This window comes from Hyaena hyaena, unplaced genomic scaffold, assembly GCF_003009895.1.
Source record: "Hyaena hyaena isolate Hyena2069 unplaced genomic scaffold, ASM300989v1 scaffold_65, whole genome shotgun sequence".
Lineage (NCBI taxonomy): Eukaryota > Metazoa > Chordata > Mammalia > Carnivora > Hyaenidae > Hyaena > Hyaena hyaena.
Genome location: NW_024080697.1, coordinates 1,055,763 through 1,083,064, shown reverse-complemented (window position 1 = coordinate 1,083,064; position 27,302 = coordinate 1,055,763). Strand labels below are relative to the sequence as shown.

General features: G+C 50.1%; 1 protein-coding gene across 1 annotated transcript in view; it reads left to right on the top strand.

The window, feature by feature from the left end:
• Positions 1–27,302, top strand: part of LTBP2 (latent transforming growth factor beta binding protein 2) — a 103,817-nt gene that overhangs the window by 38,590 nt on the left and 37,925 nt on the right. Inside the window, 5 exon segments of the mRNA XM_039232223.1 lie at positions 10,999–11,189; positions 13,300–13,470; positions 14,032–14,238; positions 15,057–15,334; positions 16,379–16,481. Of these exon segments, the coding sequence (XP_039088154.1) occupies positions 10,999–11,189; positions 13,300–13,470; positions 14,032–14,238; positions 15,057–15,334; positions 16,379–16,481 (950 nt within the window).

Below are 27,302 nucleotides of genomic sequence, written 5' to 3'. Positions count from 1 at the left end.
AAATATATATATATGCTTATATATAAATATATATATATGCTTATATATATAAATATATATGCTTATATATATAAATATATATATGCTTATATATATATTTATATATGTTAAATTTATATATATTAAATTATTTAATATAAGTTAAATTAATTTATATGTAATATATATAAATTTATATATATATATATAAAGTGCTTAAAATTATGCCTGGTATGTTGTAAGCACTCTGTAGCTGGTTGCTATTATTTACTGTCATCCTTGGCCCTTCTGTTTTCCCTTTAACCAGACAGGCCTCCTTCTTGAACACCACCAAAGGCACATGCCCGACTCTGTCCACTTGTGCTCACAGTTCTCTCCGCCTTGGGTGGGCTCTCCCCTCCCAACTCCTTCTCTCCGGCTCCTATCACACAACCACTAGAAAGCCTTCCCCCTGCATCCAGCTGTGAGATTCCTGGCACCTGCTGCTTTTCTGCTCTTGGATCATTATGAATCACTCACGTGCAAGGTCTTGTCCCAGGGCTGCTGTGTATGGGTGTGTGTGTGTGCTGTGCCCCACACGAAGATGCTGCTTAGGGAATAAATAGGGCTAAAATCTAGCCCATATTCCACTCCCCCAGCTCTGGCACCATGAAGGAAATGGGGCAGCTTCTGTGAACTGGCCGCCCAGAGGCACCGGGTGCTGGCCCTCTCCCACCCCCTGTCTCCCTGCCTGGAGGGAGCAAGGTGCCTTTCCTAAAGTGCCCACATGGGACTCTGCACCTTCTACGGTGCTCCTGAATGCATGTTGGAGGCGAGTGAATGATGACTCCGTGACATCCAGGCTCCCCACAAGCTGACAAGTCTTCCTCAAGGAAGTTGGAGCCAAAGGTTTCAGACTGCCCCTGGCACCGGCTGGCTGCAGAGTGGGGCCCAGTCAGGGCTGGAGAGAGAGCCCCAATGAGGCGAGAGGGCAGGAAGAGGCCACCTAGAAGGCGGAAGTTCACTGTGATAGCTATTTGGGGACAGGAGCTGTGTGCCCAGCACGGTGATGACTCCCTGGAGAATATAAAGAGGGCGAGACTCCATCCTTTGCCTTTCTCTCCGGGGTGGATCTGTGTTCCTGGCCAAGCTGCCGCCCTTTGGGTGGCCTGCTGGACCCAGAGGGAGGCAGAAGAACTCCTACAAAGGCCCTTTCCTCTGGGGAGAGGGCCACGAACCTAGTAGTTTGACACTTGGGCAAGAGAGGTAGAAAATAAGGGGCATTTCTGGGGACCAGGGCAGCCTGCTCAGGCTTTCCTGCCCTATTCCCTTGCCCAGCCAGGAGAGGAAAAAAGGCAACGTAGGGTCTCAAGGTGCCAGGGCTTGGCTGCCTGACAGCCTATGAGGCAGGCTGCTCAGTGGAAAAGGGTATGTCGACCTGAGGGGTCCAGAGGGTAGAGGCGAGAGATGAGGCCTAGAGGGGTCTCTGGACCCTTGGGAAACTGAGGCAGCAACTACTTCAGGGCTGCGCTAGAGGTGGGGGTCAGGCCCCAGGCCACAGCACCCACCCACCTCTGCCTCTTATTCACCTGCGGGGAAACAGGGGTGCTGTTTCCCCCCGAGCTTCTGGGAGAGCAGAGTGGGCAGAGACAGGGCATGACAGATTACCCCCCACCCCCAGGATTCTGCCCCCATCCTGTTCCCCGGACTGGTAGAGGCAGCCCCCGGGGTCCACGTCTGGCATCTCCAGAACTCTCAGGCCTGGGTGTGGCCAAAGAAAGAGCTAGAGACTCCGACCTCAGGGCTTGGGGGGTGTGACTCACAGGCGGCTGAATGGGGCTGGGCTGGGCTGGGGACTCTGGCTGATTCCCGAGGCCCGAGGGATTGGGCACAGCAGGGTTCGCAGCAGGAGTGGTCTTGAGATGGCCAGCTCTCAGACATTTCAGGAGGCACTTGGGAGTGAGGGTGATGGCACTCATGACACCATCTCAGTATGCCAGGAAGCAGGCAAGGGCTAGGTCGCCTGGGCACCGCCCCACTGAGCTTGCCATGGGCCCGGAGGCCTATGGATTCCTCTCTGGCATGCAGGAGCACAGATCCATGATTCCAGGGACAAAAAGCTCCTGCCTCGGGATGCCTGGGTGGCTCAGTCAGTTAAGCCTCTGACTTTGGCTCAGGTCATGATCTTGAGGTCTGTGAGTTTGAGTCCTGTGTTGGGCTCTGTCCTGACAGCTAAGAGCCTGGAACCTGCTTCAGATTCTGTGTCTCCCTCTCTCTCTGCCCCTCGCCTACTCATGCTCTGTCTCTCTCTCTCTCTCAAAAGTAAATAAACATTTAAAAAAAAAAAAAAAAAAGCTCCTGCCTCTTTGGGGATCTCCATGTCGCTGGTCAACCCTGGCTCTCTAAAAGCCCTTCCTCACACTGAGCGGGTCTGTCCTCTGGAAATCCAGTCTCTTTCCTGCCACAGCCCTCCTCATATCTGATGACAGCTACTGCAGTTTTGGGGGAAGGAAGCAAGGTTTAGGAGGGTGCTGATTCCCCCAGGCACAGACAGGGGACCCTAGTGCCTGGGGTATGAGCGAAGCCTTCAGGGGACAAAGAACACAGTGAGGGGAGCTGGAGAACCTTCTAACTACATGGTTACAAGCTGCGATAGACTTTCAAGGTTCAAATGCTGACTCCTCCATTTTCTCTACTGCACCATCTACTCACTCACCAGCCACGTGGGGCCATTTAAATTTAATTTGATGTAAAGCTCAGTCACTCAGCCACGCTAGCCGCATTTCCAAGTTTCAAAGGCCACAAGTGGCTGGTCGCGTATTGAATAGCACAGACTATAGAGCATTTCCATCACCACAGAAAGTTCTTTTGGACAGAGTGATTCTAGACAAATGATCTTGGACAAGTTCCTTAATCTCTCTGTGCCTCAGTTTCCTTTTCTGATAAATGGGGCTAATAATAGTACCTAGCCCCTGAGGTGGTTGTGAAGATTAGGTATCATAATGCAAATGTACCAGTTAATACACAGCCCAGAACTAGTGCTCAATAAATATTCATTATTATTGTCTAAGACAAATAGGACAGGGCTCAAGCCCTCCCCTCCTCGTGGTATCATCAGAGAACCCACCGACCTGGCATGTTTTGGACCCAGATGCTGAAGAGTGATGGCGGCTAAATCTTAGCCAGCCTGGGTCTCACCTGCTCACCTACTGAGCTGTACATCGTCTAGAATCAGGGGCTCCCGGCTCCTATGCCACCGCCGCAGTGTCCCCTCCCCCTTCTCTGGCCTGGCTGGGCGGTCCCTTGCCCTCTGCTCAGGTAAGGCAGGTTTGTGGTAGGGCCTGGAGGAAGATGTCTGGCAACTCCATTGTGGGTCCCCGAGGGTTTGGGGCGTGAGGCCTGCCTGGCCTGAGGAGAGGAGGAGTGGGGCTTCCCTGGCCTTGGAACACCCAGATCCTCAGGGGAGACTGAGCCACTTGGGGGGCACTAGGGCCCGGTCACGTGCGGGTAGCTAGGCCTGCAGTCACAGGAGGGCCAGGAGCAGAGATGGTGTTCTGGGAATGCCCTCTCCCTGTTCCCTTCCTACCTCTCTGGCTGTTCCTTCCCTGATACCTTCACAGCCTCTTCCTCTGTCTGCCCTTGGGCATTGGTGCTCCCCAGGCCCCTCCTCCACCGTGTTTATTTCTCTCTTTATGCCTATATTTCTCAAAGTGCTTTAGGTGTCAGAGTGCCTGGAAGTCACAAGGAATGCCATCAATGTAATTCATTCCATGATTAGAGCTGGGAACAGTTTTATTAGCAGAAACTATGACGATCGTCTGTGGGTTCAAAATAAAAACCCAGCTATAGACACGCACGTATCCACGAAAAGAACATGCTATCAAATGAAGTATGATGGGCCGCTGCCACGTTTTCCGTTAACATTCACTTACTGCTTGTTCATTTGTTTTATCGTGTGCTAGCAGACAGAGGGTAGCAGGTGCCAAAGGTTGGAGACACATTTATGGGAACAAAACTTAAAACCGAGACCAGTCTATTCATTAACACATTCTCCCTCCTGACATTGGGAAGTGTTAGCAGAGTTCATGCCTCTGTCCAACAGGGAACTCTGAAGCATGGCTTGCTGGGCACGACCTCCCTGAGTGCCATCAGCCCTCCCCCTTAACTCTGTAACCACCACTTCTCTCCACCCTTACAACTCTCCTGACTGTATCCTGTCTCTCTACTGAGTGCTGCCTCCTGGATGAACCCACACGGAGATCCATCTTGAGTCACCCAACACTCGTCATGCCTAAACTGAGCCACTTCTTGGGCCTCCCAGTTGAGATCTTGGTCCGTGAAACTCCCTCCACCCATTGGTCCAAGCCACGACTGGGAAATCTCTGTGTCTTGAAAGGATCTTGAATCCAGTCTTTCTTCTTGGTTCCATCCTCGGTCCCTGCTAGTCTAGACCACAGCCAAAGCTTTCCAGCTGGCCTCTAGCCCTCCCCTCTCTGGTCCATCTACACTTGGGTAATCTTTTACCCAAGTAATAATAATTTGAAAAGGCCTGTCTCATCATGTCCTAGACTTGCTTGAAGACCATGAACACCTCAAGGTTAATATGCGGCTCCCCCTCTGTGCCCTCACACCTTTGCTGGGGTGCTGGACCCTTCGCCCAGGCTCCATCGGAGCAGAGAGGGTCCAAGGGTCTTTGCCATCCTTGACCTCGGTGCCTAGCATGTGGCAGGCATTCAGTAAGTGCTTCTTGAATGAGTGAAAGAAGGTGGGCTTCTCCAGGGACCTCCTCACCCACTCACTACAGCCCAGACACCTCGCTGATCTTTCATGCTCTCCACCATCTGAACTGGAGCCTGTTCTTTCCTCCTGCCAAATCTCAGTGTCCTCATCTAGAAAACAGTGATACAGAAATAACAAGTTGGGGGGTAGCTCTAGGATGAGCTTACCTGGTTTGGTAACCTGGCTTCTGCCCTTAGGAGTTCTGTAACCTTCAGGAAGGGAAAGAAACTTGCTACTCTCTATTTCTTTGACTGTAAAATGCGATAATGAGTAATTCTTAGAGGTACTAAGGGGCCTACATGAGATACTATGTACATTATCGGCATGGAGCCAGGCACAGAGTGAGCAGTTATTAAAATGTGGCACTAGTTTATTCCCATCCACCCCATTCCCGCTCCCTCCCACCCCACATACATAGGTAACCACTGTGATTAATTTCCAAGGTAGCTTTCTAAGGGTGCTTTATAGAAATGCAAATAAATGCAACATGTGTGCTTATTTTCTCTATTTTTACACAAAAGTTTACATGCCCTACACCAGGAGTCAGCAAGCTTTTCCATAAAAGGCTGGATAGTAAATATTTTAGGCTTTGTATGACATACGGCTTCCCCAAGGACTCAGCTCCGCCATTGCAGAGCAAACACAGTCACAGTGAGTGTGGCCATGTTCCAACTAAACCTTATTTATGGAGACTTAAATTTGAATTTCATATCACCTTCTCATGTCATGAAATATATTCTTCTTTTTGACCTTTTTCAACCACTTAAATATATTTTTTAAAAAAACATTGTTATGTCACTGTCCATACAAAAATAGTCAGTGGACCAGATTTGTGCTGGGTTTTTTTTTTGTTTTGTTTTGTTTTGTTTTTTAAAAAAATTTTTTTGAAGTTTATATATTTATTTTGAGAGAGAGACAGAAAAAGTGAGCAGGGGGAGGGCAGAGAGAGAGAGAGGGAGAGACAGAATCCCAAGCAGGCTCCACACTGTCTGTGTGGAACCCGATGCAGGGCTTGAACTTATGAACCATGAGATCATGACCTGAGCCAAAACCAAGAGTGAGAAGCTTAACCTATTGAGCCACCCAGACGTCCCTTTTTTGCTTTTCAGTATGTCTTGGAGAGCTTTCTCTGTGGATGTAAAGGAGCTGCTTCTTTCTGTTTCGAAGGCATATGACTTCATCTCATGGATATATCTTTGTTTAACCAATCTCCTACTGAAGGACACTTAAATTGTTTCTATTCTTTGCAAATATTTTGCTATTACAAAATAGTGCTGCTATGAATAATCTTGTTCATCCATCATTTTGGACATTAACAAATGTCTTAAGTCAGATTCCCTGGAGGTGGAGCTGGGACATGGATTCGGGGGTGTGTGTGTGTGTGTGTGTGTGTGTGAGCGAGAGAGATTTATTGGGGGATCGCCAAGGGAGAGAGAGAAGCAGAATGGGAGGTGCAAAGAGCCAAGCAAGGACTGGTCCCAGGGAAATCAAGCCTAAGGCCTGATTGAGGGTGGAGCTTGCAGAGTTGTCCCACCTTGGGGCAAGGGGCAGAGTCTTGAACTTCCCATTGGTTGCAACCACTGGGTTGCAACCCAGTGGTTGCATCCACCTGGAGCAAGACTAGGAAGAAGCCAGTGGAAGGTGTCCCAGCTGCAAAGGGGACCTGGGAAGGGCAGCAGCAGTGCCTTGCATGGCAGGTTTAATCTGCAACATGGCCTTGGAGGTGGAGAGGCAGCAGCAAAGCACAGGTGCATTGCAGTGTGGCTAGACATTGCCAAATTGCTCTCCATAAGGGCTCTATCAATTTACTTTCCTTCCAGCAGCATTAGAGTGCCCGGTTCAGCACAATCCTGCCACATTAGTCTATTATTAAACTTTTGAATTTTTGCTAATCTAATGGATTAAAAATGCTATCTCAGAGTCATTTTTACTTGCAGGTTCTCTTAGAATGAGCATACTGTCATGGGTTTAAGAAACATTTATAATTTTTTCCCCCCCGTGAACTATTCATATTCCTTTGCTGATTTTTCTTTTAGGGCTATTGGTCTGTCTTTTCCATCTCTAGGAGCTCCATATATATTCTGGAGATTGGTCCTTTGTGATAGGAGCTGTATGTATTTTTCTGTTTTGCCATTGTCTTTTTACTTTAAGGGTTTTGGCCACGCAGATGTTTTTATCATAGGGCTGTTTGGACAAGTAAGTGATATATTATGTAAAACACCTGGAATGATGCCTGCTAGCCTGTAGGCACTGACTGGATGTTATTTCCTTTCCTTCTCCTCCCCCCTGCCCCCCATTCTATGCTTAATCTAACCATGCTCATTATTCTCCTTTAAATATGGCCCATGCTTCCCTCCTCCATCGATTTTCTTGTTATTTTTCTTTTCTGGAATGTCTTCCTCTTCTTGTTGGACGGTGAAAATCCTACCCATCTCTTAAGCCCCAGCTCAAATGTCACAATCTTTCTTAAGTCTGAATCCCTGTACCTCTGTTAGCCACCGCAGTCCACCTTGGATCCTGGTATTTGCACGCATTTCCCATGCTTTTCCTGAACCTCAGTTTCTTTATCTATAAAATGGAGCTGCTGTGGGAAATAGATATTTATTTTTATGACAAAACGATGCATGTTTACTGTAAAAAAAGTCCAAAGTTTTTATTGAAAAAAATGCCAAAAATACAGAAACAGGAGTATCCACTGTTTACAGATCCTTCCAGATCTTTCCTATCCCTGTATAAATAGCTATGAGGGGGGTGAGAGGGAAGTTTTTCTTAAGACACAAACCTGGAAGGATATCATCCATATTATTCTGCAACTTACTTGCATCATTCAATAAAATAATGTGGATGAGATGATGCATTTAAAGCACCTGGCTCAGTGCTCAGTGTGGTAGCTCTGACTACTCCGTGCACCTTATAGTGATGTTTTTAAACTTTCTTTTAGCAGCAGAAGCCTTTTCAATCGAAATGGTATTTGGAACCCCAATTTATAAATTAGATGGAGTGGAGCCTCCAAGCTCAGGTGCACTTGGATGGGGTGGAAGGCATAGAGGCTCTCATCCATTTGTCTCCCCATTGGTTTGGAAAATCTCAGTATTAAATATCTTTTAAGGGTGGTGTGATGTGGGCACCCCACAGTTAACTGAGTGGCATCCTGGTATGCCATGCCTTCGTGAGTATGCACTGTCCAGGCAATTTTTCACTGGGTCTGAAGATCCCAGCCAGCAAGGACAGGACGTCTTCTTCCCAAATTGGCTGAATGTCCTTAGACTAGAGCAGACCTGGTGGATGTGTAGCCCAGTGGCTTCCCCTTGGCTTGGTGCTAGCTTGTCATGAATTTTTTATTGGTCCAGGAAGAAATGAAGAAAATAAGTAAAGTCAATATGGTAAGGTTTCCATAAGGTTAAAGCTTTATTCATAGATGTTTCTTTTGGCATTGCAATGTCTTTTCTTTCATGGAATTATGGCAGTAATAATTGGTAGGGGTGTGTGTGTGTGTGTGTGTGTGTCTTCCCTAAATTTAAAAATTGACAACTTTATGTTGTTCCTCTACATTTGTTTCAAAGTTTTACTGATCCATGAGATCCTAAAGTCTAGAGGCAGCTGTTTTGGTTCATTGTGGCTGCTTTGCCAGGACTTCCCTGGAACAGTCCCAGAGAGATAGCAAATTCTATTCTTGTGCCAGGAGAGTCTGAGAACCGCTATCCTTTGATGAAATCAAAGCAGCTCTTCCAAGGCTGAGTGGACACAACCTCTCCCAAAGGGCTGTGGTCCAAGAAAGTCACCTTCTCAGTGAACCTCTAGCCTGCCTCTGTTGCCACCACGCTTGTCCTTAAGGGGACACTGCTTCATTAGACCACGCTGAGCAGAACATGGTGCCACAGCCTTTTCTTGATGTCCCATAACCTGAGACTAGTATGGGGCATACAAACAGGTTTTGCTAAAGGCGTGGGATTCACTTAAGAGAAAGGAGTGCAAAGATAACACAAAGCTGGCCACCGAGCTTACAGATTCTCGCAGCTCACCGTCTACACCCCGTCCTAGTTGCCTGTGGTCTTCTAAGTGCTGATGGCACAAGCGACCAACCAGAGATGACCAAGAGACTCGCACCGCTGTTCACACTGTGGGCCTCAGTGCCTCCCTCCAACGACTAAGCTGGGGCTTATTAAGGGAGATGGCAATTTCCTTATAGGGGTACTTTCGGTGGAGGAGGTAGAAACTATCAAAGAACCAAGGGCTTCCTCCTTTATTCTGCTGTGAACCTCCCAGACTAGGCAGAACTTTTTGATTTCTGTCATTTAACCTCAAATCCCCATCACAGTAGTAGATGACAATGGCTTGGGTTCAGGAGGCTCTGGTTGTTAAAATTTGTGTGAACACCAGATTGGGCACTTGGCCCTTTACATATAAGGATGTGTGGATAGTATAACAAAGTATTTTGGGGAGTCTTTTATCCCCCTTAGATAAAGAAGAATTTTCAGAGGCATGTCTAAAGTGTATCTAGCACTTCTTTTTTGTGGTTGTTCATGTGATTTTAAATATGGGGCATATTTGTTGACTTGTGACCATTTGTTTATATTTGCAAAGCAACCATGTGGCCTCACTGTTTCTCTTAGCCCTCCCTACGGCCCCATGAGGTGGTATCACTATTCCTATTTTACTAATGAGGAATCTGAGGCTCAGAGGAACTAAGTGACTTGCTCAAGTCCATTCTTCTAGAAGAGGAAGAACTGAAACCTGCCTGGCCTAATCGTCATTCTCTCCTCGGCACAGCCAGGTCCTGTCTACAACTAGGGAAGGCATGAGTTTCTTTGTTGGTGGTGGTATTTTTCTTCTCTGCAACATTAACCACTAGCCTTAAAATTTGGACTCAGGAATCTTGGGGCCATTAGCATTGAGTTCCATTAGAGAAACAAGGGACAGCAAAGATAAGACTGTCAACAAATCACCAAGAAAGAATCCTTTGAGTTCCTACCTTGACCAGATTGGGGATCTCTTTGTTGGTCAAGTTCAAAACAGTGAAGAACTGGGCAGGACATGAGCTACTCCATTCATCTTTCTAGGGTGCTCTGTGATGCTCTGTGCTGACAGTGCGGAGCCAGCATGGGATTCTCTCTCTCTCTCCCCTCCCACCCACCTCTCTCCCTCTATCTTTCCCCCACCCCCCACCCCGCTCACTTGAGCCCTCTCTTTCAAAAATAACTAGCTAAATAAATGTTTCATAAAAAATTAAAAACAATCTCAGTAATTGTGTCTAAATAAATTGTGATTTGTCTTCTGATAGACTATCGTGTAGTAATTGCGATGATAAAATATGAAAACTGAAGTTGTATAAAGTGTGATCTAATGTTAAGTGAAAAAAAAAAAGAACTCAAGGTGCACCTACAGGTGATGACAATAGGGTAAGAACATAGATTTGAGAAAAGGTTTAAAGAAAACATGCAGAGCCGACTGGGTGGCTCAGTTGGTTAAGTGTCTGACTTTGGCTCAGGTCATGATCTCGTGGTTCGTGAGTTCGAGCCCTGCATTGGGCTCTGTGCTGACAGTTCAGAGCCTGGAGCCTGCTTCAGATTCTGTGTCTCCCCCTCTCTCTTCCCCTCTCCCACGCATGCTCTCTCTTTCTCTCAAAAATAAATAAAAACATTAGAAAGAAAGGAAATGTGCATAGTATTTGCAGGGTGGGGCTCGGGGGGTGAAGAATTAAGTTTTTTTCTCCTTGAATACTGTTATATTGTTTGTACAATGAAAATAAATGAGAGGGATATTCTAGGCTCTGCCCTGAATCAATCTATGAATAAGCATTTGCTGGGCACCCAGTCCACAGGTAATTTGTGTTGAGGGGTGAATTATGAAGTAGCAGGGAGTAGGCACAGGACTCGGTTTGGGGGCAGAGGTTGGTCCCTAAGAGTCTCAAAGACTCTCAGAATGTCAGAGCCACAGGAGACCAGTCTAACATCTTCATTTTTTGTTGAGGGCCCTGAGGCTCAGAGAGACTCTGACTAACCCAGAATAACCCAGCGAAAGCCTGGCTACTCCTCATAGGGATAGGCACTCCCATGGAACAAACTGACGGCCCTTCCCTCACTCCCCCTACCTCAGGGTGCCTCCATGTCCCTGAGTCACTGCACAGGGGTGGAGAGAAGGTGGCCAAATAGAGAGCAGTTTTCTAGGACAGAGACGGGGGTGGGCGGCCCCGAGAGGGGACAGAGATACAGGGACGCTGCTTCTCGGCGGTAAACCCCTGTACCGTGATTATCTCCACAGGACCCTGAGTGGGCTCAGCCAGACCCAGCCCTCCCAGCAGCACATGGGGTTGTCCCGGACGGTCCGGCTTTACCCAACCACCGCAGCCAGCGGTCAGCTCACCTCCAATGCCCTGCCCGCAGGGCTGGGCCTTGAGCGGAGGGATGGCACGCAGCAGGCAGCGTATCTGGACCACCCATCATTCCCCTGGGGTAAGGATGCCCCGTCTCGGGGTCCTAGAAGAGCAGGGCATCTAAATTTCTGACCTTCCCCTCCCCTCTCACAGAGGGGCTGAGCTTCACCTTGTCCCTCATCTTCTCAGCCAGTCAACGAGCAGTTGTCAGATGCCTGCTTTGTGCCATGCCCCAAGGGTCCCCGAACCAGCTGATCGGAGACCCTGCCTTGTCACATGTCCTGCCTTTGCTTCCTTCATATCCAGCCATGAACCTCACCTCCCTGGCCCTGTTCCTTCCACCTCATCCTTCCTGCAATCGGCAACCCTCCTGGACCAAGTTGACCGGCTGCTTTCTTAGCACCCACAGCTGGGCCTCTGCTTTCTAGAGGAGACACCTGACCACCCCTGCAGATTCAGGCCTTGGCATATTCTGGTCATTGCCCAACAGTCCTTCCCTGTGTGTCTGCTCTCTCTCTCTCTCTCTCTCTCTCTCATCCCTCAAAGCAGCTACTCCAAGCTGCCCCCCACTTTCCCAAGTGCCATCCCATCAGCACATTGACACCATGCCCCACCTTGAAGAGCTCCTCACCTTCCTGCCCACCTGGCCCAGCATGTGACCATGGACGCCACACCCTTGCCTGCACCTGTGCCTGAGCTGACCTCCTTTCTTTTTTTTCCATTTTAAAAGTCGAGGTGAAATTCACATAAAATGAACCATTTTAAAGCCTACATGTCAGTGGTTTTTAGTGGATTCATAACTCTGTGCAGCCACCACCACTATCTAATTCCAGAACACTGTCATCACTCCAAAAAGAAATCGCATGCCCATTAAGCCTCTTTCGCCCTCCCCCAAGCTCTGGGCCCCACTATTCTTTATCTCTACGGATTTGCTTATCTTGGACATGTCATAAACAGAGCCCATCCAATACTTGGCCCTTGGTGTCTGCTATAACTTAGTGTAATGTTCTCGAGGTTTATCCCTGTCAGTCCTCAATCCTTTTTTTAGTCCATGACCGCCTTTCTTGCCATCTTGGAAAGTGGGGAGTCCGCCTTCTTGATTCCTCTAGAATGTTAGACCATCCCTTGCACTCTTCTCCCCGCCCCCCCCTCCGCCCACTGTTTCTCTTCCCTCTTCACACCATCTCCTCTACTAGCCCCTTCCCATCAGCAAATACACTTGGTCAGCTCCCTACGCTCACACACATGCATGACCACAAACACCCACAGAACTATTTCTCCACTTCCCTTGGGCTTCCTCTCTCTCTCTCCTTTCACGGGCTGGCTTCTTGAACACATGGTCTACATAGACTTTTTAAATGTCCCTCCTCAACCCTTCTCCCTCTGGCTTCCCTCCCTGGGCTCCCCATCCTGAATGAACACCCCTCCTCTATATTTCCACTGCTGCCACCTGTGTTACAGAGCCAGCTGGAATGGCCAAAGTGACCTCCAACTGGTCACCCTACCTCCTCTTCCACCTGAACACTCTGGCTGGGAGGACACTAGCTCCCCACACTTCCCCCTTTGATCTTTTATCAAAAACTTTCAAAGGCTTCCCACTACCAACCAAGTAAATCGCCCATCCTTGTTCTGGGAACCAGGGTGCCCCACAACCTGACTCTAATATTTCTTGTAGGCTCTATCTTCCTCCACTTCTCTTAGAGAACTCTGCTTGGGCAAGTCTGAGCTACAGTCCTTTCTTTCTGCCTGCTGATTCAAAGCCCATCAGCAGCACTTGCTAGCTGTGTGATTTGGGACAACCCAACCTTCTCTGGGCCTCTGTTTCCACATCTGTAAAATAGAAATATTCGATTAGGAACACTGCCAATATTCAGCCGTTTTAACCTACAAAAATGGTAATTTCTAGTGGATCAACCTAAAATAACACTCCCCCAAGAGGGATAAGAGTTAATCTGCATAAGGCATGAACTTAATGGTTGGCCCTGTGGCATCCCTCAACGGCCTTTGGACTGTGAGCCCCTCAAAGATATTACCCTGCCCCCACTATGGGACCTTTATTCCAGTAAGTATTTAGCAAATGCCCTTGGGATGGATTCCCCCTTAACCCCATGGGCCTTTCTGACCAGCCTCTGGAGGTCACAGCTGTGCCTCTCAGCCCTGCCCCCTGGACCCAAGCCCTCTCTCTGCAGGGCTGAACCTCACTGAGAAAATCAAGAAGATCAAGATCATCTTCACTCCCACCATCTGCAAGCAGACTTGTGCCCATGGACGCTGTTCCAACAGCTGTGAACGTGGCGACACCACCACCCTGTATAGCCAGGGTGGCCATGGGCATGACCCCAAGTCTGGCTTCCGAATCTGTGAGTCCTTTCCCCCTGAGATGGTTCCTAGGCCTGGTGGGGCGGGGGGGGGGGGGGGGGGGGGGGGGGGGGAGGCAGGGTGGCCAGAGAGACAGGCTTGCCTTGGGCAGGAGCCCAGACCTCCTGCAGGAAGGAAGCCCCCACTGCTTTCATACTGTGGCTTCTGTGAGTTGTCTCCACTTACACAGAGAGCTGAGTCACCCAGCTCTGTCACAGCCTGGCTGTGTGACTCTAGGCAAGTCACATAACCTTCCTGAGTCCATGTTTCCTCCCTAAAGAAGCGAGGAAGTTAGTAGTGCCACTGCTACTGTCCCCCAGGTCACAGTGGGGTCCAGGCAAGGCATGAAAGGGCTCTTCAGGAAAGCAAAGGCTGGTTTTATTGTCTAGCCTTCTTCATTCCCACCCTCCTGGAAATTTCCTGCATTTCAGGGTGTGCTGGACCCCCCAAGCCACCCAGATTTGCATTGCTACTCTCCCTGCTAACCTGTGCTCGCCCGCTGGCCATATGGTGGGTGCTGCCGTGTCCTTCTATCAGCAGTCACCTTGAGGTCAATGTCATAGATTTCTGCCAGATTCCCTGCCTGAACGGAGGCCGCTGCATCGGCAGGGATGAGTGCTGGTGCCCTACCAACTCCACCGGGAAGTTCTGCCACCTGCCGGTCCCGAATCTGGACGGGGGGCATCCCCAGAGGGGCTCCCGCCACAGGGCCCTGCTGGAAGGCCCCTTGAGGCAGTCCACCTTCACATTGCCTCTCTCCAACCAGCTGGGTGAGTGCAGGGCTGGGGGTGCTGGGTGAGTGCACTGGGTCAGGGCACGGGGGTGCTGGCCTTGTGGTGGAGGGCAGGGAAACTGACCGGTCAACCCTCCCTCCTTCTGTGTCCCCCGGGGCTCTGTTTCACTTACTAAACTTCTCTGCCCTTCCTCTGAATTCATCAATATATATATATTTTTGGCCCTTGCCCCCTACTGGGTGCTATGATGGGTGTGAGAGTATAAGGGAAGGGTCCTGCCTTCAGGGAACAGTAGAGGGGGGGCTGGATAGGAAAGAGAATATCATCATAAAACATTTCATTTCCCCCACCTTCCATTATCAGGTACCAGGTAAAGGGTACCAAAAAATGCAGACTTCTATAGGAGGTCAGTGGATGGGGAGCCCCCTGATTGTGCTCAGGAAAGCTGTGTGGAGGAGGGACACTTCAGTTGGCCTTGAACAATGGATAGCCTTTGACTAAGCAGAGAGGGTGGGAGGGGTTCCCCTGTAGAGAGACCAAAGGTGTGGAGGTGGGGCCCCATAGGCCAGTTAGGAGTTCAGGGGTTGTAGAGGATTGTGGGGGGAGCTAGAGGCAGGAGAGGTAGTTTGCTGGTTGACAATGAAGGTCCTTCATTGGAAGGTGCAGAGTGAAGGAGTTTGGGCTCCATCCTGTCCTCGCTGGGGAGTGGTCCTGGGGTTTGAGCAGAGAGTGAAGAAATGGAAGGAGAATTTGAGGGAGGCATACAGCCAGTGGCCTGCACATCCCAGGGGTGGTGGGCCCTCTTCAGAAGGTGGGTCCCTGCTTCCCGGCTCTGACCCAGCCACTGTGCCCAGCCTCTGTGAACCCCTCCTTGGTGAAGGTGCACATTCACCACCCGCCGGAGGCCTCTGTGCAGGTCCACCAGGTGGCACGGGTGCGGGGCGAAGCCCCGGAGGAGAACAGCGTGGAGACCAGACCCTCGCTCCGGCTCCCCGCCAGCCCCCGCCACAGCCACTGGGACAGCAACAGCATTCCCACCCGGGCTGGAGAGGCCCCTCAGCCACCGCCCCCGGTAGCACCCAGGCCTCCGGGGCTGCTGGGCCGCTGTTATCTGAGCTCTGTGAATGGACAGGTGAGATTGCATCCCCTGCCTCAGCCCAGAGGGCTTCTAGAATAGTCACTGCCCTTCATTCTGCCCCTTCTCCTTCCCCATCTCCTCCTCGTCCTATGGAACGGATGTCTGCAGTCTTCTATTCCTCATACGGGAAAGATCAGAGCATAAAATGGCCTGAGTGAGGAGAGGGCTCCTTACTACCTGGGCTCTACTGGACACTTGTCAGTGCCAGGCATGCTGAAGAGGACTCAAAAGAGCCCCCCCTCTGGAAGGGCATCGGCATCCTCTGCTCCCAGTAAATCCGGGCGTCTCCTGGAGCCGAGCCCAGGGCTCCGGGTGCATGAACAGTAGGTCTGTTACATCAGACAAGAAAGAGTTTGGTATTCAGTTGAGATTAGGGCCACAGAGATAGGGAATTAGAAAAGGCAGGTTAAATCCTAAAGCCTTAGGAGTAAAAGATGAAAGTCATCCCCCCCCCCGAAGGCATCCATAGTCAGTGATGGGAAATCAGGTGAGTTTTTCTGAGTCCAAGCATCTAACACTATGGGCCAAGCCAGACTCAGGATGGTTTTTGTTGGGGTTGCATTTTGGTGTTTCCAGAAATCTCTCCTAAAGTTAGGGAACTGGAGGAGGTAGGGAGCAGCCAAGGGATAGACTCTGAGTCCCCAGATCCTCCTTGGCCTCTCAACTTGTAGTGTCCCTGAGCCTAGACCCTATTCATGGGGAAGGCCTGCATGGTGAGTGACCCCTATAGCTCCCTGGAGTTTGATGGAGGAAAGCCATCTGTGGGGTGGGGACATGGAAGGGGGTGGTTTGCAGACCTGCACAGAGTGGATCTTTTCTGCTCTGGTGTGTGCCCTGCCCCCAGGTTTAGGGTTTGGTGGATGGACTGCAGGTTTCTCTGTTCCCTTCCAGGACATCACCTGACTCTCTTCTCTCCTCCCTTGGGTGGAGGCAGCCCGTAGCAGGACATTGGGGTTGAGGTCCTGTCTCAGGTTTTCCGGGAACATCTCTGTGCATGGGAGGGGAGGGTTTGACAGGAGTCCATGGCCTCTTTTCCAGTGTGCCAACCCCTTGCTGGAGCTCACTGCCCAAGAGGATTGCTGCGGCAGCGTGGGCGCCTTCTGGGGGGTGACCTCATGTGCCCCATGTCCACCCAGACCAGGTGAGTGCTAGGTGCCAGGGTCTAGGGTGAAGCTTTCCCAAGGCCTGGCCTTCACATCATCTCCCATCAGGGTCTCAGAGGCTGGACAGGTAGAACAGGCTGGTAAACTGGGTGGGCTTTCCAGAGCTGCCCTGAGGGTGCTTCTGGCTGGTGGCTGAGGCCTGACAGCTCAGATAGCTCAGGCCCACTTGCAGCCCGGACTACCTGCTATGTCTGATTGCCTGGGAGGGGTTCCTCCCTCTTGCTAGTTGTTCTCAGATTTTAGGGATCCTGTCCCATGCTGGCCCCCTTCTACCTGGGGGCTCAGTGGTCTTGATTTAGTGACTTAGTGTTTCCCTCATTCTTTCGCTGAAAGGGCCCCCAGGCCTCCTCCTCACCTCCTCATTTCCCGTTTCCAACTCAGGGTTGAGTGTCTGTCCCAGAATGTCCTCTGCCTTGGGATATGGGCAACCCAGTTCCCCGCCCTCTTTTGGATGGTGGGAAAACCTAACCTGTATTCATTCATTCGATTGTTCGTTCATTTATTCAGCAAATACTTACCAGGTGCCTGTGTGCGCAAAACACGGAGGATGTTAGAGTCAGCAAAATGCCTATTCATAGACGCCTACCTTACAGCTGGGTGGTGAGGGGCCTGTGCCTGAGTACGGCTTCAGCCCCCTCAGCCTGTCTTCTCCCCCAGGCCCCACTCCTGGGCCCAGGCCCAGGCCTGGCATGTATTTCTTTTGCCTGTCAACAACTGACTTGGTGGGTTGGCTCTGTAGGGGGCCTGGCCCAGAGCCTAAAGGTGGGAGGGACAGGGCTGTTCCTAACTTCAGACTTGGTGTGGGGCAGTGACCGAATTTTCCAAATTGAAAATAATTATGGATGGTTTTGGAGTGTGATGGAACTTTTGGGGAAGCGGCAGAGGGTAGCATTAAGCATCCAGCCTCAAGCACGCAGCAGATTGCAGGTACCAGTCCCAGCTCTGGTGACTGGCCTCTTCCCTGCGCCGGCTCCAATCTGCACAATGGAGGCACTAGTAGTGCCAGTAGGACTGCTGTGGAGTAGATGATGCATGTCCTTAGCATTAGGTCAGTGAGCAGTAGTTGTTGTTATAATTATTAAAAAGTATCCCTCTAGAACAGGAAAAGGGAATGGACCCACTGGCTCATGGCTGGGGTAGGGGGTGGGGCAGGGGCAAGGCCTTGAACTGCTCAGCATCTCCCCCTGCAGGTCAGAGATGTTTTCAGCACTTTTCCTCTCCACCCCCTCTCCCACCCCCTCTCCCACCCCCTCCCACCCCGACTCCCCGCTCCAGCTCAATTCTGTTCCTTCTAGTTAGGTCCACCCTTGAGATTTCCATATCCCACATTCCATTCAGTCAACAGATATTTACATTAATGAAGCACCCTAAGTGAAGTGCCCCTAAGTGTGCAAGCCCTGGAAAGACAGTGGAGAATGAGGCAGAAGCAGTGCCTCCTTTCTCCAAGCTTACAGTCTGAGGTGTGGGGGGGCATAAACAGGTAGCACTAACCAGACAAATGTCACATGCTGTGGGAACACAGACAGCAGAACTGGGACCACGGATAGGTCCTATAGCACCTTTGTACAAATTAGAGAAAGGTTCTACTTCCATTTGTTCAAAACGGTCTTTACAAATACAAATCTAGGATGCCAGTGATTCTCGTAGATGTGGTGCTTTTGTGCAGTGCACAACCTTCACCTCCGTTCCCGGCACAGCAGGGGATCCTAACTCAAACTCGTGGCTCAGGCAGAGCTTCTTATAGGAGGTGACATCCAGGATGAGAGATGAAGAATTATTAGAGTAGGCCAATAAGACAGGAAAGAGCTTAACAACCCAAGGAAATTGCATAGGCAGGTGAGACCAAGAGAGTGAGGAACAGTTCCTAGAGCACAGCACACCCAAGTGTGTGCCCTCACCTCCTCCCTGGCCCAGTGAGTGCCTCCCACCCCCTTCCCCCACTGCATGCAGCACATCTCAGCAAGCTGGGCACCAGGGTGCAAACCCTGGAATGTCAAGCATTCCAACACACCAAGCAAGAAATAACAAAGACCAGGGAATGCAAACATTTAAAACACATTAAAGTGCAGCTGGGCATTGTATAGAAGCAGGCTAAGACTGAGGAGCCCTGTTTGTGTTGACAGGGTGCCAGACACCTAGCTCCACGCCTGAGCCTGGGGCTGCGGGTGGGGGATGTTTCTCTAAGTAGGCATGACTAGCAGACTACCATGCAAGAGACAGAAGAAGAAAGGGTGAGCTGCTGGAGGGGGTTTGGGAATGGTTGGCAAGATAGGCAGGGCTTCTGGGTTCTAGAACATTCCTGGGCCTGGTGGCTTTGCCCCTTTGAGCCTCTATTTCTCTTCTGATGCAATGAGGCTGTGTCCCTCAGGGAAGGACTTTGCCATTCCTCAATTCATCTAGCAGGATCAGGGGGTGAGAGGGGTAATAAAGCCAACAGCCAGGGAGCTATGGGACTTCGTGGCTTCCCCTAAGTCACCTCTGGGCTTCTGAGGCCCCATGCTGGACTGTCATAGAAGGCTCCTGCAGAATGATGCTATTTCTCATGAGGAAAAGGATTCTCTCAAAGGCTTCTTTACATGACACAGACAAATCCCTTTTCTTCCTGGGAAAAATTCCTCTTCCTCAGGGCAATGGCTCAGGGAGCCTATGATCCCCTCCCTTCTCCCTCCACTCTGAGTGACAGATACAGCTGACCTTCCAGGACCCAGCCCCAGCCACGTCTTCCTAACCCTTGGGAGTTTTCGAAGCTTCTGCTGTCCCTTGCTGGGTCCAAAGAGCACACAGCCCTCAAAAGCCACTTTGATTGAGGCCACATTTTGGAGTTTTAGTCTGAGAAAGACAGACATCTGGGTTAACTGGAAAGTTGGCCGCTGTCCCATCTGGCTTGGCACTGGCTATGTCAACGCCAAGGCCCTTCGCCGGGACAGGCGGGGCTGGCACTCTGCTCTCAGCCCGCAGTGGTGGGCTCCAGCTGTCCATCCGTCCATCCGCCTGGCATGGGATGAGTTCACCTCAAAACCCGAGCCCCTCCGTGTACCTCTGGGGACTGCTGATTCTCTGCTCCTTGAGGCAGTTCTGCATCTTTCCATCTTAAAAATAATAATAGCCACTGGATGCTGAACTTTTACACTATGCTGGACTCTTCACCTGCCTTATCTCACTAAATCGTTGAAACTACCTGCAAGCTAAGAGTCTTTATCCCCACTTGACGAATGAGGAGAATGAAGCTCAGAGAGGGCCAGGCAACTTGTCCGAGGTCACACAGCTAGGACAGGGGAGCAAGGCTTCAGACCACAGAGTGTCTGATTCCCAGCTGACCAAGATCTCCCTAATCATCGCGGGGAGAGTTGGTTCTACCCACAGACAGCAAAACTCAGGACGTTAGAGTAGGAGTTCACAGCCAGGAGGGGGCTGCCCAGGGTTGTATGTCGTGAGTCATTTGTGCCCAAAGGACATCCCTCAAGAAGATTGGGATTGAAGAGACAGGCAGGGAAGCTACCTGCAGCTCAGGCCTAAGAGTTCACGGAGATGCGTTGAAAGAATTGTCCCAGAGAGAAGCTGGTAGCTTCCTGTGGGTCTGGAGGGCTAAAGCCAATGTACGGATGTTTCTGGTGAGCATTGCTCAAGGAACGGCTTATTAAAAACTGCGGCTTATTGGGGGCACCAGGGTGGCTCAGTTGGTTGAGCATCCGGCTCTTGATTTCAGCTCAGGTCACAATCCCAGTGTTGTGAGATCAAGCCCCACATGAGATCAAGCCCCACATCAGTCTCCATGCTCAGCATGGAGCCTGCTTGAGATTCTCTCTCTCTTTCCCCCTGCCCCTCTCCCCAGCTTGTGGGCATGCTCTCTCTCTCTCAAAAACAAAAACAAAAAAAAAGCACAAAAACCAAAAACTGTAGCTTATCAAAACCCAATGATATAATGGGGTGTGCCCAGAGGTACTTAGCTCCCTGCTGCAGAGAGTTTGCTGCTAAGAACAGGTTCATAGAAGGAGTTGGGAAAAGAAATTTATTTTTGAAAGAGTGGAGGTTTATATATGTGTCTGCAAATATATTTGAAACCCTCAGTAGAGAGAAAGCTTTGATTTGCCTTCGTTTTACCAGGGCCCTTGCCCACAGGGACCGCTTCAGGTGAGGCCAGGCCCTGGGGAGGGTGGGTGTGTGAGGGGATACAAGCAACTGGCAGGATTTGAGGCAGAGAGTGCCACAGAGCAAGTCACAGCAGCAAAGTCGTTATCATCACCATCATTGTTAGCAACCGTTTCTTCAGAGCACTTAATAAGTGCCAGGCACCTCGCTGAGTGCTTCCTCATTCCCCTGCACCCTAACCACATCTCTGGGAGCTGGGTGCGACCGTCTTCATTTTACAGAAGAGGAAATTGTGTCCATGTGACCTGAGACCCCTGCCCCTAAGCAGCTGTAACCTTCCTTCTATATGGCTTCTTGTGCACTTGGCTTGGAGAATTTGCTCAGGCGGAGGACCCCGGCTTAGGGAGCAGCTGTGCTGGGGTGGGGCTCCTGTTCTCTGGGACTCTGGGTGAGACGCCCAGTCTCTTGCCCTAAAGAAATGGGTTGTTGTTTTTTTTTCCAGAATTCCAGTTGTTGGGCTGAAGAAAAAGCTGTGTTTCTTTGGCTCAGGGATGTTCTGAAATCTTCTTCCAAGGGACTTGAGGCCTCCTGGGAACTGTGCCTCAGATCAAGTTAGCGCCCTCCTTACCCCAGATCAGTGTCACCAACACGTGGCATCTCTGGCCTGGAGAGGTCCGGGGGGGGGCTGCGGTGGGGCTGGCTGGAGTGGCACCTCTCTGGGCCAAGGGTCTGACCAGACCCCTCTCTACCTTGCTGCTTGTGGTAACCAAGACACCCACTTTGGCTCTGGTGCTGCCCCAAGGAAGCAGTCAGAGCTCAACTTTGGGTGGAATTTCCACAATCCTTGAGGGGGTCCATTAGGACTTCACCAAGCAGAAAATCTGGAATAAGGAATGTTATAATAATCACCAACATGTGACAGGTACCATGCTCAGGGTTTCTGCACAGTAGTATTCACAGTAGCCCCAAGGAAGGAATTGTCCTCCACATTTTACTGATAACAAACTCAGAGAGGTTGAGTAATTTGCCCAAGTGTCTCCAGCCAGTGAGGGGCAGCAGCTAGCTTGCTGTCCTTGAAACTGTGTTAGGAAGGAAGGAAGGAAGGAAGAAGGAAGGAAGGAAGGAAGGAAGGAAGGGAAAAAGGAAGGGAGGAAGGGAAAAAGGAAGGGAGGAAGGGAAAAAGGAAGGGAGGAGGGGAAAAAGGAAGGGAGGAGGGGAAAAAGGAAGGGAGGAGGGAGGAAGGGAAAAAGGAAGGGAGGAAGGGAAAAAGGAAGGGAGGAGGGGAAAAAGGAAGGGAGGAGGGAGGGAGGGAGGGAAGTAGGAAGGAAGGAAGGAGGAAAGGAAGGAAGGAGGAAAGGAAGGAAGGAGGAAAGGAAGAGGGAGGAACTGAGTGTTCCGCAGGGACTTTGCCAGGCACGGTGCTAGCTTCAGTCTGACACTGATTGTTTCAGATAATTGACCTTCACAAGCATGAAACGGAGTTTCTGTCCCCGCTTGTACAGATGAAAAAATCAAGACTGAAACAGGTTAAGAAAAGTGGTTCCAGGTCACCCAGCTAGTCAGCGGAGAGCCAGGAATTCAGTGTGGGTCTGGCTGCCCCAGGACCCACACTCCTTCCAGTGCTCTGGGGGAGCAGAAGTTTCTTCCCAGCTTACCCACCTGAGGTTTGCACCTGGAGCGTTCAGCACCGATGCACGTATGTGACCTAGAGCATCAAGCTTCGCCTTGTCCAGGGGTGTGTGTGTGTCTGTCCTCCGGGAGAGGCGTGTGTGGCAGGGCACCCTCTGCAAGTCCCTGCTGTGGCCATCTGTCATCACAGGCTGAGATCAGCGTAGATTGTAAACAGCTCCATGGCCAGACATATGTCTCCACCATCTCCTCCCTGAACTCTGTCGTGGAGTCAGGGCCAAAACTGTCTCCAGCAATTAGTCTGTCCTTGTTGAGACCTCCCTGGGAGTCCCAGCAGCCAGGGGAGAGAGACAGTGGGGCAGGGGCAGGCTGCAGCGAGGGGCCCATCTGCTTCCTTCCCCGGTGTGTGAGTTAGCTCAGGTGCAGCAGTGAGTGGACAGGGCAGGGGTCAGGGGCCAGGAGACGGGAGGTTCTGGCCCACGTGGCCTGGATTTCCATACCAAGAAAGGTACACATGCCTGCCCTACAGGCTTCATGGACATTTTGTGATGCTCAGACTCCTTGGAGTTCAGGTTGTTCCCGGCTGACCCCTCAGCAGCTGCTTGGGCTTTCTCAGGCCTAAGAGGCCCAACTGCAAGGTCACCGGCAGCTCTCCACATTTCTCTGTGAAGCGCCCGTGGGAAGCATGGCTTAGCTCCTAGATTTCCAGACCAACCTCTCTCTGCTTTCCAACCTGCTGTCTTCTCCTTGTGTTGGTTGAGGGGCCATAAGAGGTAGGAGGGTTCTTCCCCATTGCCTTTACTGACTCTGCGTGGCACTTTGGTTGTAGACCTTGGGGGCATTTGCCCAACATCTGATTAGTTCTTCTGACCTCCGTCTGGATACCGCTGCCTTTGTTTTTCCCATTCGCTCTCCTGATCCCTTGTTTAAAAAAAGGGAAGAGAGAAGGGTGATAGACGTCCTAATGGGCACACATCTCCCTGTAGCCCGCAGACCCTAGGATTCCTTACCTAGACAACTCCTGAGGCTTGTCATGAGTTCATGGATTTATGTATTTGGAGGCAGTAGAGAGGAATGGCTCAGAATTTATGCTCGGGAGGCAGACTGCCTGGATTCATAATCCCCGGGCCATCCACCAGCTCGGAGAACTTGGGCCTGTTTCCTAATCTCTCTGGACTTCAGTTTGCTTATCCATAAAATGGGGATAGTATCAGTAAGTCCCCTCAAGGGCTGTCATGAGGATTAAATAAGTTAATACACGTAAGGACTTTATAATAAAGCCTGGCCCATAGTAAGTGCCATTTTAGTGTTTGCTATTATTAGTCATCCCATTTTGACTAAGTGCCTATAGTGTTCTATGTCTAGAGATGTGGCAACAGTGAAGACAAGGTCCCTGAACTCAAGAAGCTTACGCTTTAGCGGGGGAGATGGGCAAGCAAACAGGCGGTCAGAACACAGCATTTTAAGTGTCATGCAAAAGGAAGGCCTGAGTGTGATGAGAGCACTTGGGAGGCAACCTAGTGTGGGTGGCAGGGGTAGGGGTGCCTGCCCTCCACCCCCTCACCGTGAATCACAGCTCACTGACTGCCCAGGTCATTCCCAGAGCCCTGGGTAGGTGCTAGTTCCACCTGAGCCAAGGTTCTCCCTTCCACATGGCCGTCTAAACTTCAGCCTTCTAGGGGCATCTGGGTGGCTCAGTCAGTTAAGTGTCCGACTCTTGGTTTCAGCTGAGATCATGGTCTCACAGTTCATGAGATCAAGCCCCACATCAGGCTCTGTGCTAACAACTCAGAAACTGCTTGGGATTCTATTTAGCTAGCTAGCTAGCTAAAAAATAAGTAAATGAACTTAATAAAATAAACTTCAGCCTTCTATCCCCCAATGAGATTGAGGCTGACTTTTCTAGACTGGATGCTGCAGAGAAGCTCATAGGTAGCCTCTCTGAGGTGTGGGGAGGGTTCTCAGGGCCCTCTTTGGGATCACGTCTGGGTTGCTGGCAAAATGGGAATTTCACCGGGGACAGTGGTTTTGAAATGCATTCCTCTCTGGAAGCCTGCCTTCACAAATGGTTGTCCTCCCAACAGTTTCTCTTTTCTTCTTTCTTTTTTTAACGTTTATTTCTTTTTGAGAGGGAGAGAGACAGAGCCTGAGCAGGGTAGGGGGCAGAGAGAGAGGGAGACACAGAATCCAAAGCAGTCTCAGGCTTGGAGCTGTCAGCACAGAGCCTGACGAGTGGCTCCACCCGACAAACCACCGGATCATGACCTGAGCTAAAGTCAGATGCTTAACCTAACCGACTGAGCCCCCCCAGGTGCTCCCAACAGTTTCTCTTAAGGCTAGCAAGAGGGCAGAGCCTTCTGAGGAAGAAATCACTTTATTATAAGGAAAGCACATAAATCTGGATGAATGAATGAACACAGCTCCTCTCAGGTTACATACTCCCAGGTTCTCGCGGTGCCTGCAGGTGCCCGCCGCTGCTCCGCCCTGGTTCCTGGCTGTAATCCCAGCTCCCACCACTCATCTCCCACTCGTCGAGGAAGCAGGGTCCTTCAGCCTCATGATTCCCCCCTGAAATCTCGGTGCCGCCCTGGCCTCCTGGTCCCCTCTCTTGCTCCCGCTTTCAGCAGAGTGGCACATGAGGGATGTGGCCTTCGCAGCCAGAGACAAGTTCAGCTGCTACTCCACCCCCTCTGAGCTTCGCTTTCCTAATCTGCAAAATGGGGATCCTGCTCCCTGCCTTGCAGGGTGATTGTGTGGGAAACAGGATTCCCTGTACCAGCGGCCTTGCAGCTCCAAAGCACCATCCAGATGTTCTGGCATCGGCCTCACATTATTCTTTCCCACCTTCTGCTCCTCATAATGTTTGCAAGCTGCATCTAATCAGCTGGCTTTCTGAGTTTCTGCAAACAACTTCCCCTCTCCTTCTCCTCCCTGGCCTCAGCTGATGCCACCGGGCCCCGTGCCAGGGGCGCTGACGTTTCCCAGCCTCGCTCCCATCCCTCTCAGTATCCGCGTGTTCAGAATCCTCATTTATCACCACTGGGCCGGAGCCCAGTCCCCACCATGGAAGGATCTGTAAACCCTGAGCAAGACTGTTGTCCATAGCGGGAAAAGGTTTTACCATCTCAACTGATGATTTCTTTTTAACGTTAAAAAAAACTAAGCTTTACGAATTTATATCTTTGCTCAGTCTGTATGGCAGACTGTCGGAGGTCATGTTTGGCATGTGGTGTGTCCTGGGGGAAGAGCAGTGTTCCAGGGAAACATGGCGCCTCTCATGTTTGTATTTGGCATATCACAATACGTAACACACAACAGTGCTGGGTTTATGGGGTTTTTCAAATATAGTGTCAAGTTGTAATGAAAACAACCCTCACCAAATGGAGAAATGACTAAAAAATTTTCCTGCAAAGAAACAAGATTCAAAATAATACTAGTAGCATAATCACCAAGTAACCATTTTTTAAGTTCAATGCTGCCACTTCTCCTTTGACATGTAATCAACCATTGTCCAAAGTAAAAATAATCAGGACCTCTCAGACGTGACCCAGAATGGATCCCAGGGTCCAAATGATCAGGAAGGCTTTATGAAATAATATATCATTAATAACAGACTTTGCCCTGGGGGTACCTGGGTGCCTCAGTCAGTTAAGAATCCAACTCTTGATTTCGGCTCAGGTCATGATCTCACAGGTTGTGGGATCAAACCCCACATGGAGCTCCTTGCTGGGCATGGAGCCTGCTTGGGATTCTCTCTTTCTCTCTCTCTCTCTTTATCCCTCCCCCTCTGCCCCTCTCCCCTGCTCATACTTGAAAGAAAGGAGGAAGGGAGGGAGGAAGAAAACAGACTTTGCCCTGAGTGTATAATGTGCTAGGAAACAGCAGCTAATGATAGAGTAAAAGCTATCTGGATTAGAAACACATTTAAAAACGCCAAGATGCTCAAACTTTGCTGTATGATTGAATGGTAGTATAGATATCTCTAACATGTCCCTTGCTACTTGCAAGAATCCATTTCAACAATAAAGTTTATGAAGAATTGTCTTTTTGTAAACTGCTGAAGAAAGGATCAATCACAAGGCATATATTCCCAACAGAAAATGCAGTAAATGACTCCTTGAATAAAAACAAGCTTTTCCAACAACTCTGCAAGGGTAGTTGCTGATGCTCTGACTGGAATAAAAAGGAATCCAGGTGAAGTCTTAGAGGTGGAGAGCACTCTGTGGAAAATTCCCTCACTGCAGCATTCCTAGGCAAGCTATTGCCACAAGGAAGTGGAAGTCAGAAGGAGACAAATTGCTAGAGGAAGTCATCATGCAGTTAACTATGTAAAACAAGATCTGTAAATTAGAATGGGATCTTTATGGAATGTTCTACATCTGTTGCCTTTTTCTGTGATGACAGATGGCTGTCAGTAATATGCTACCTACTAGAGCTTTTCAAGAAAAACAAAACAAAACCCAAACCCTTCAAAGTATTTCTTTGGAGGCTGACATGCCAGTCCATCCCTCCAAGGTTTTTCTTTTTCAAAGCACTTTTTTCTTTTTAGTGTACAGGAGAATGTTATACAATCAGGTAGGGTGAGTATCAGCACCAGAATTCTGAGGCTTATTTCCTTGTTGGTCAATCTAGAGTCAGACATCTGCCTGGTTCTGTCTGCTTTTAACTTCAGGCAGGACTGCTGTTTAAGAGATGTATACCGTAAGAGAGAGCCTTTTGAAAATGGATATTTGGAAGCAGTTCCATCATTATGGGATTTGTTGCTATGAGCCAACTCCATTTGCACACTTAAAAAACTGGAAAACCAGGGGCGCCTGGGTGGCTTAGTCGGTTAAGCGTCCGACTTTCGCTTAGGTCATGATCTCGCGGTTCGTGGGTTCGTGCCCCGTGTCGGGCTCTGTGCTGACTGCCAGCTCAGAGCCTGGAGCCTGTTTCAGTCTGTGACTCCCTGTCTCTCTGACCCTCCCCTGCTCACGCTGTCTCTCTCTCTCTCCTAGAAATAAATAAAAACGTTTAAAAAAAAAAAACTGGAAAACCAGAATTTTCTAATATCCCTTACATTCAAAAGAACCACTAGCTGA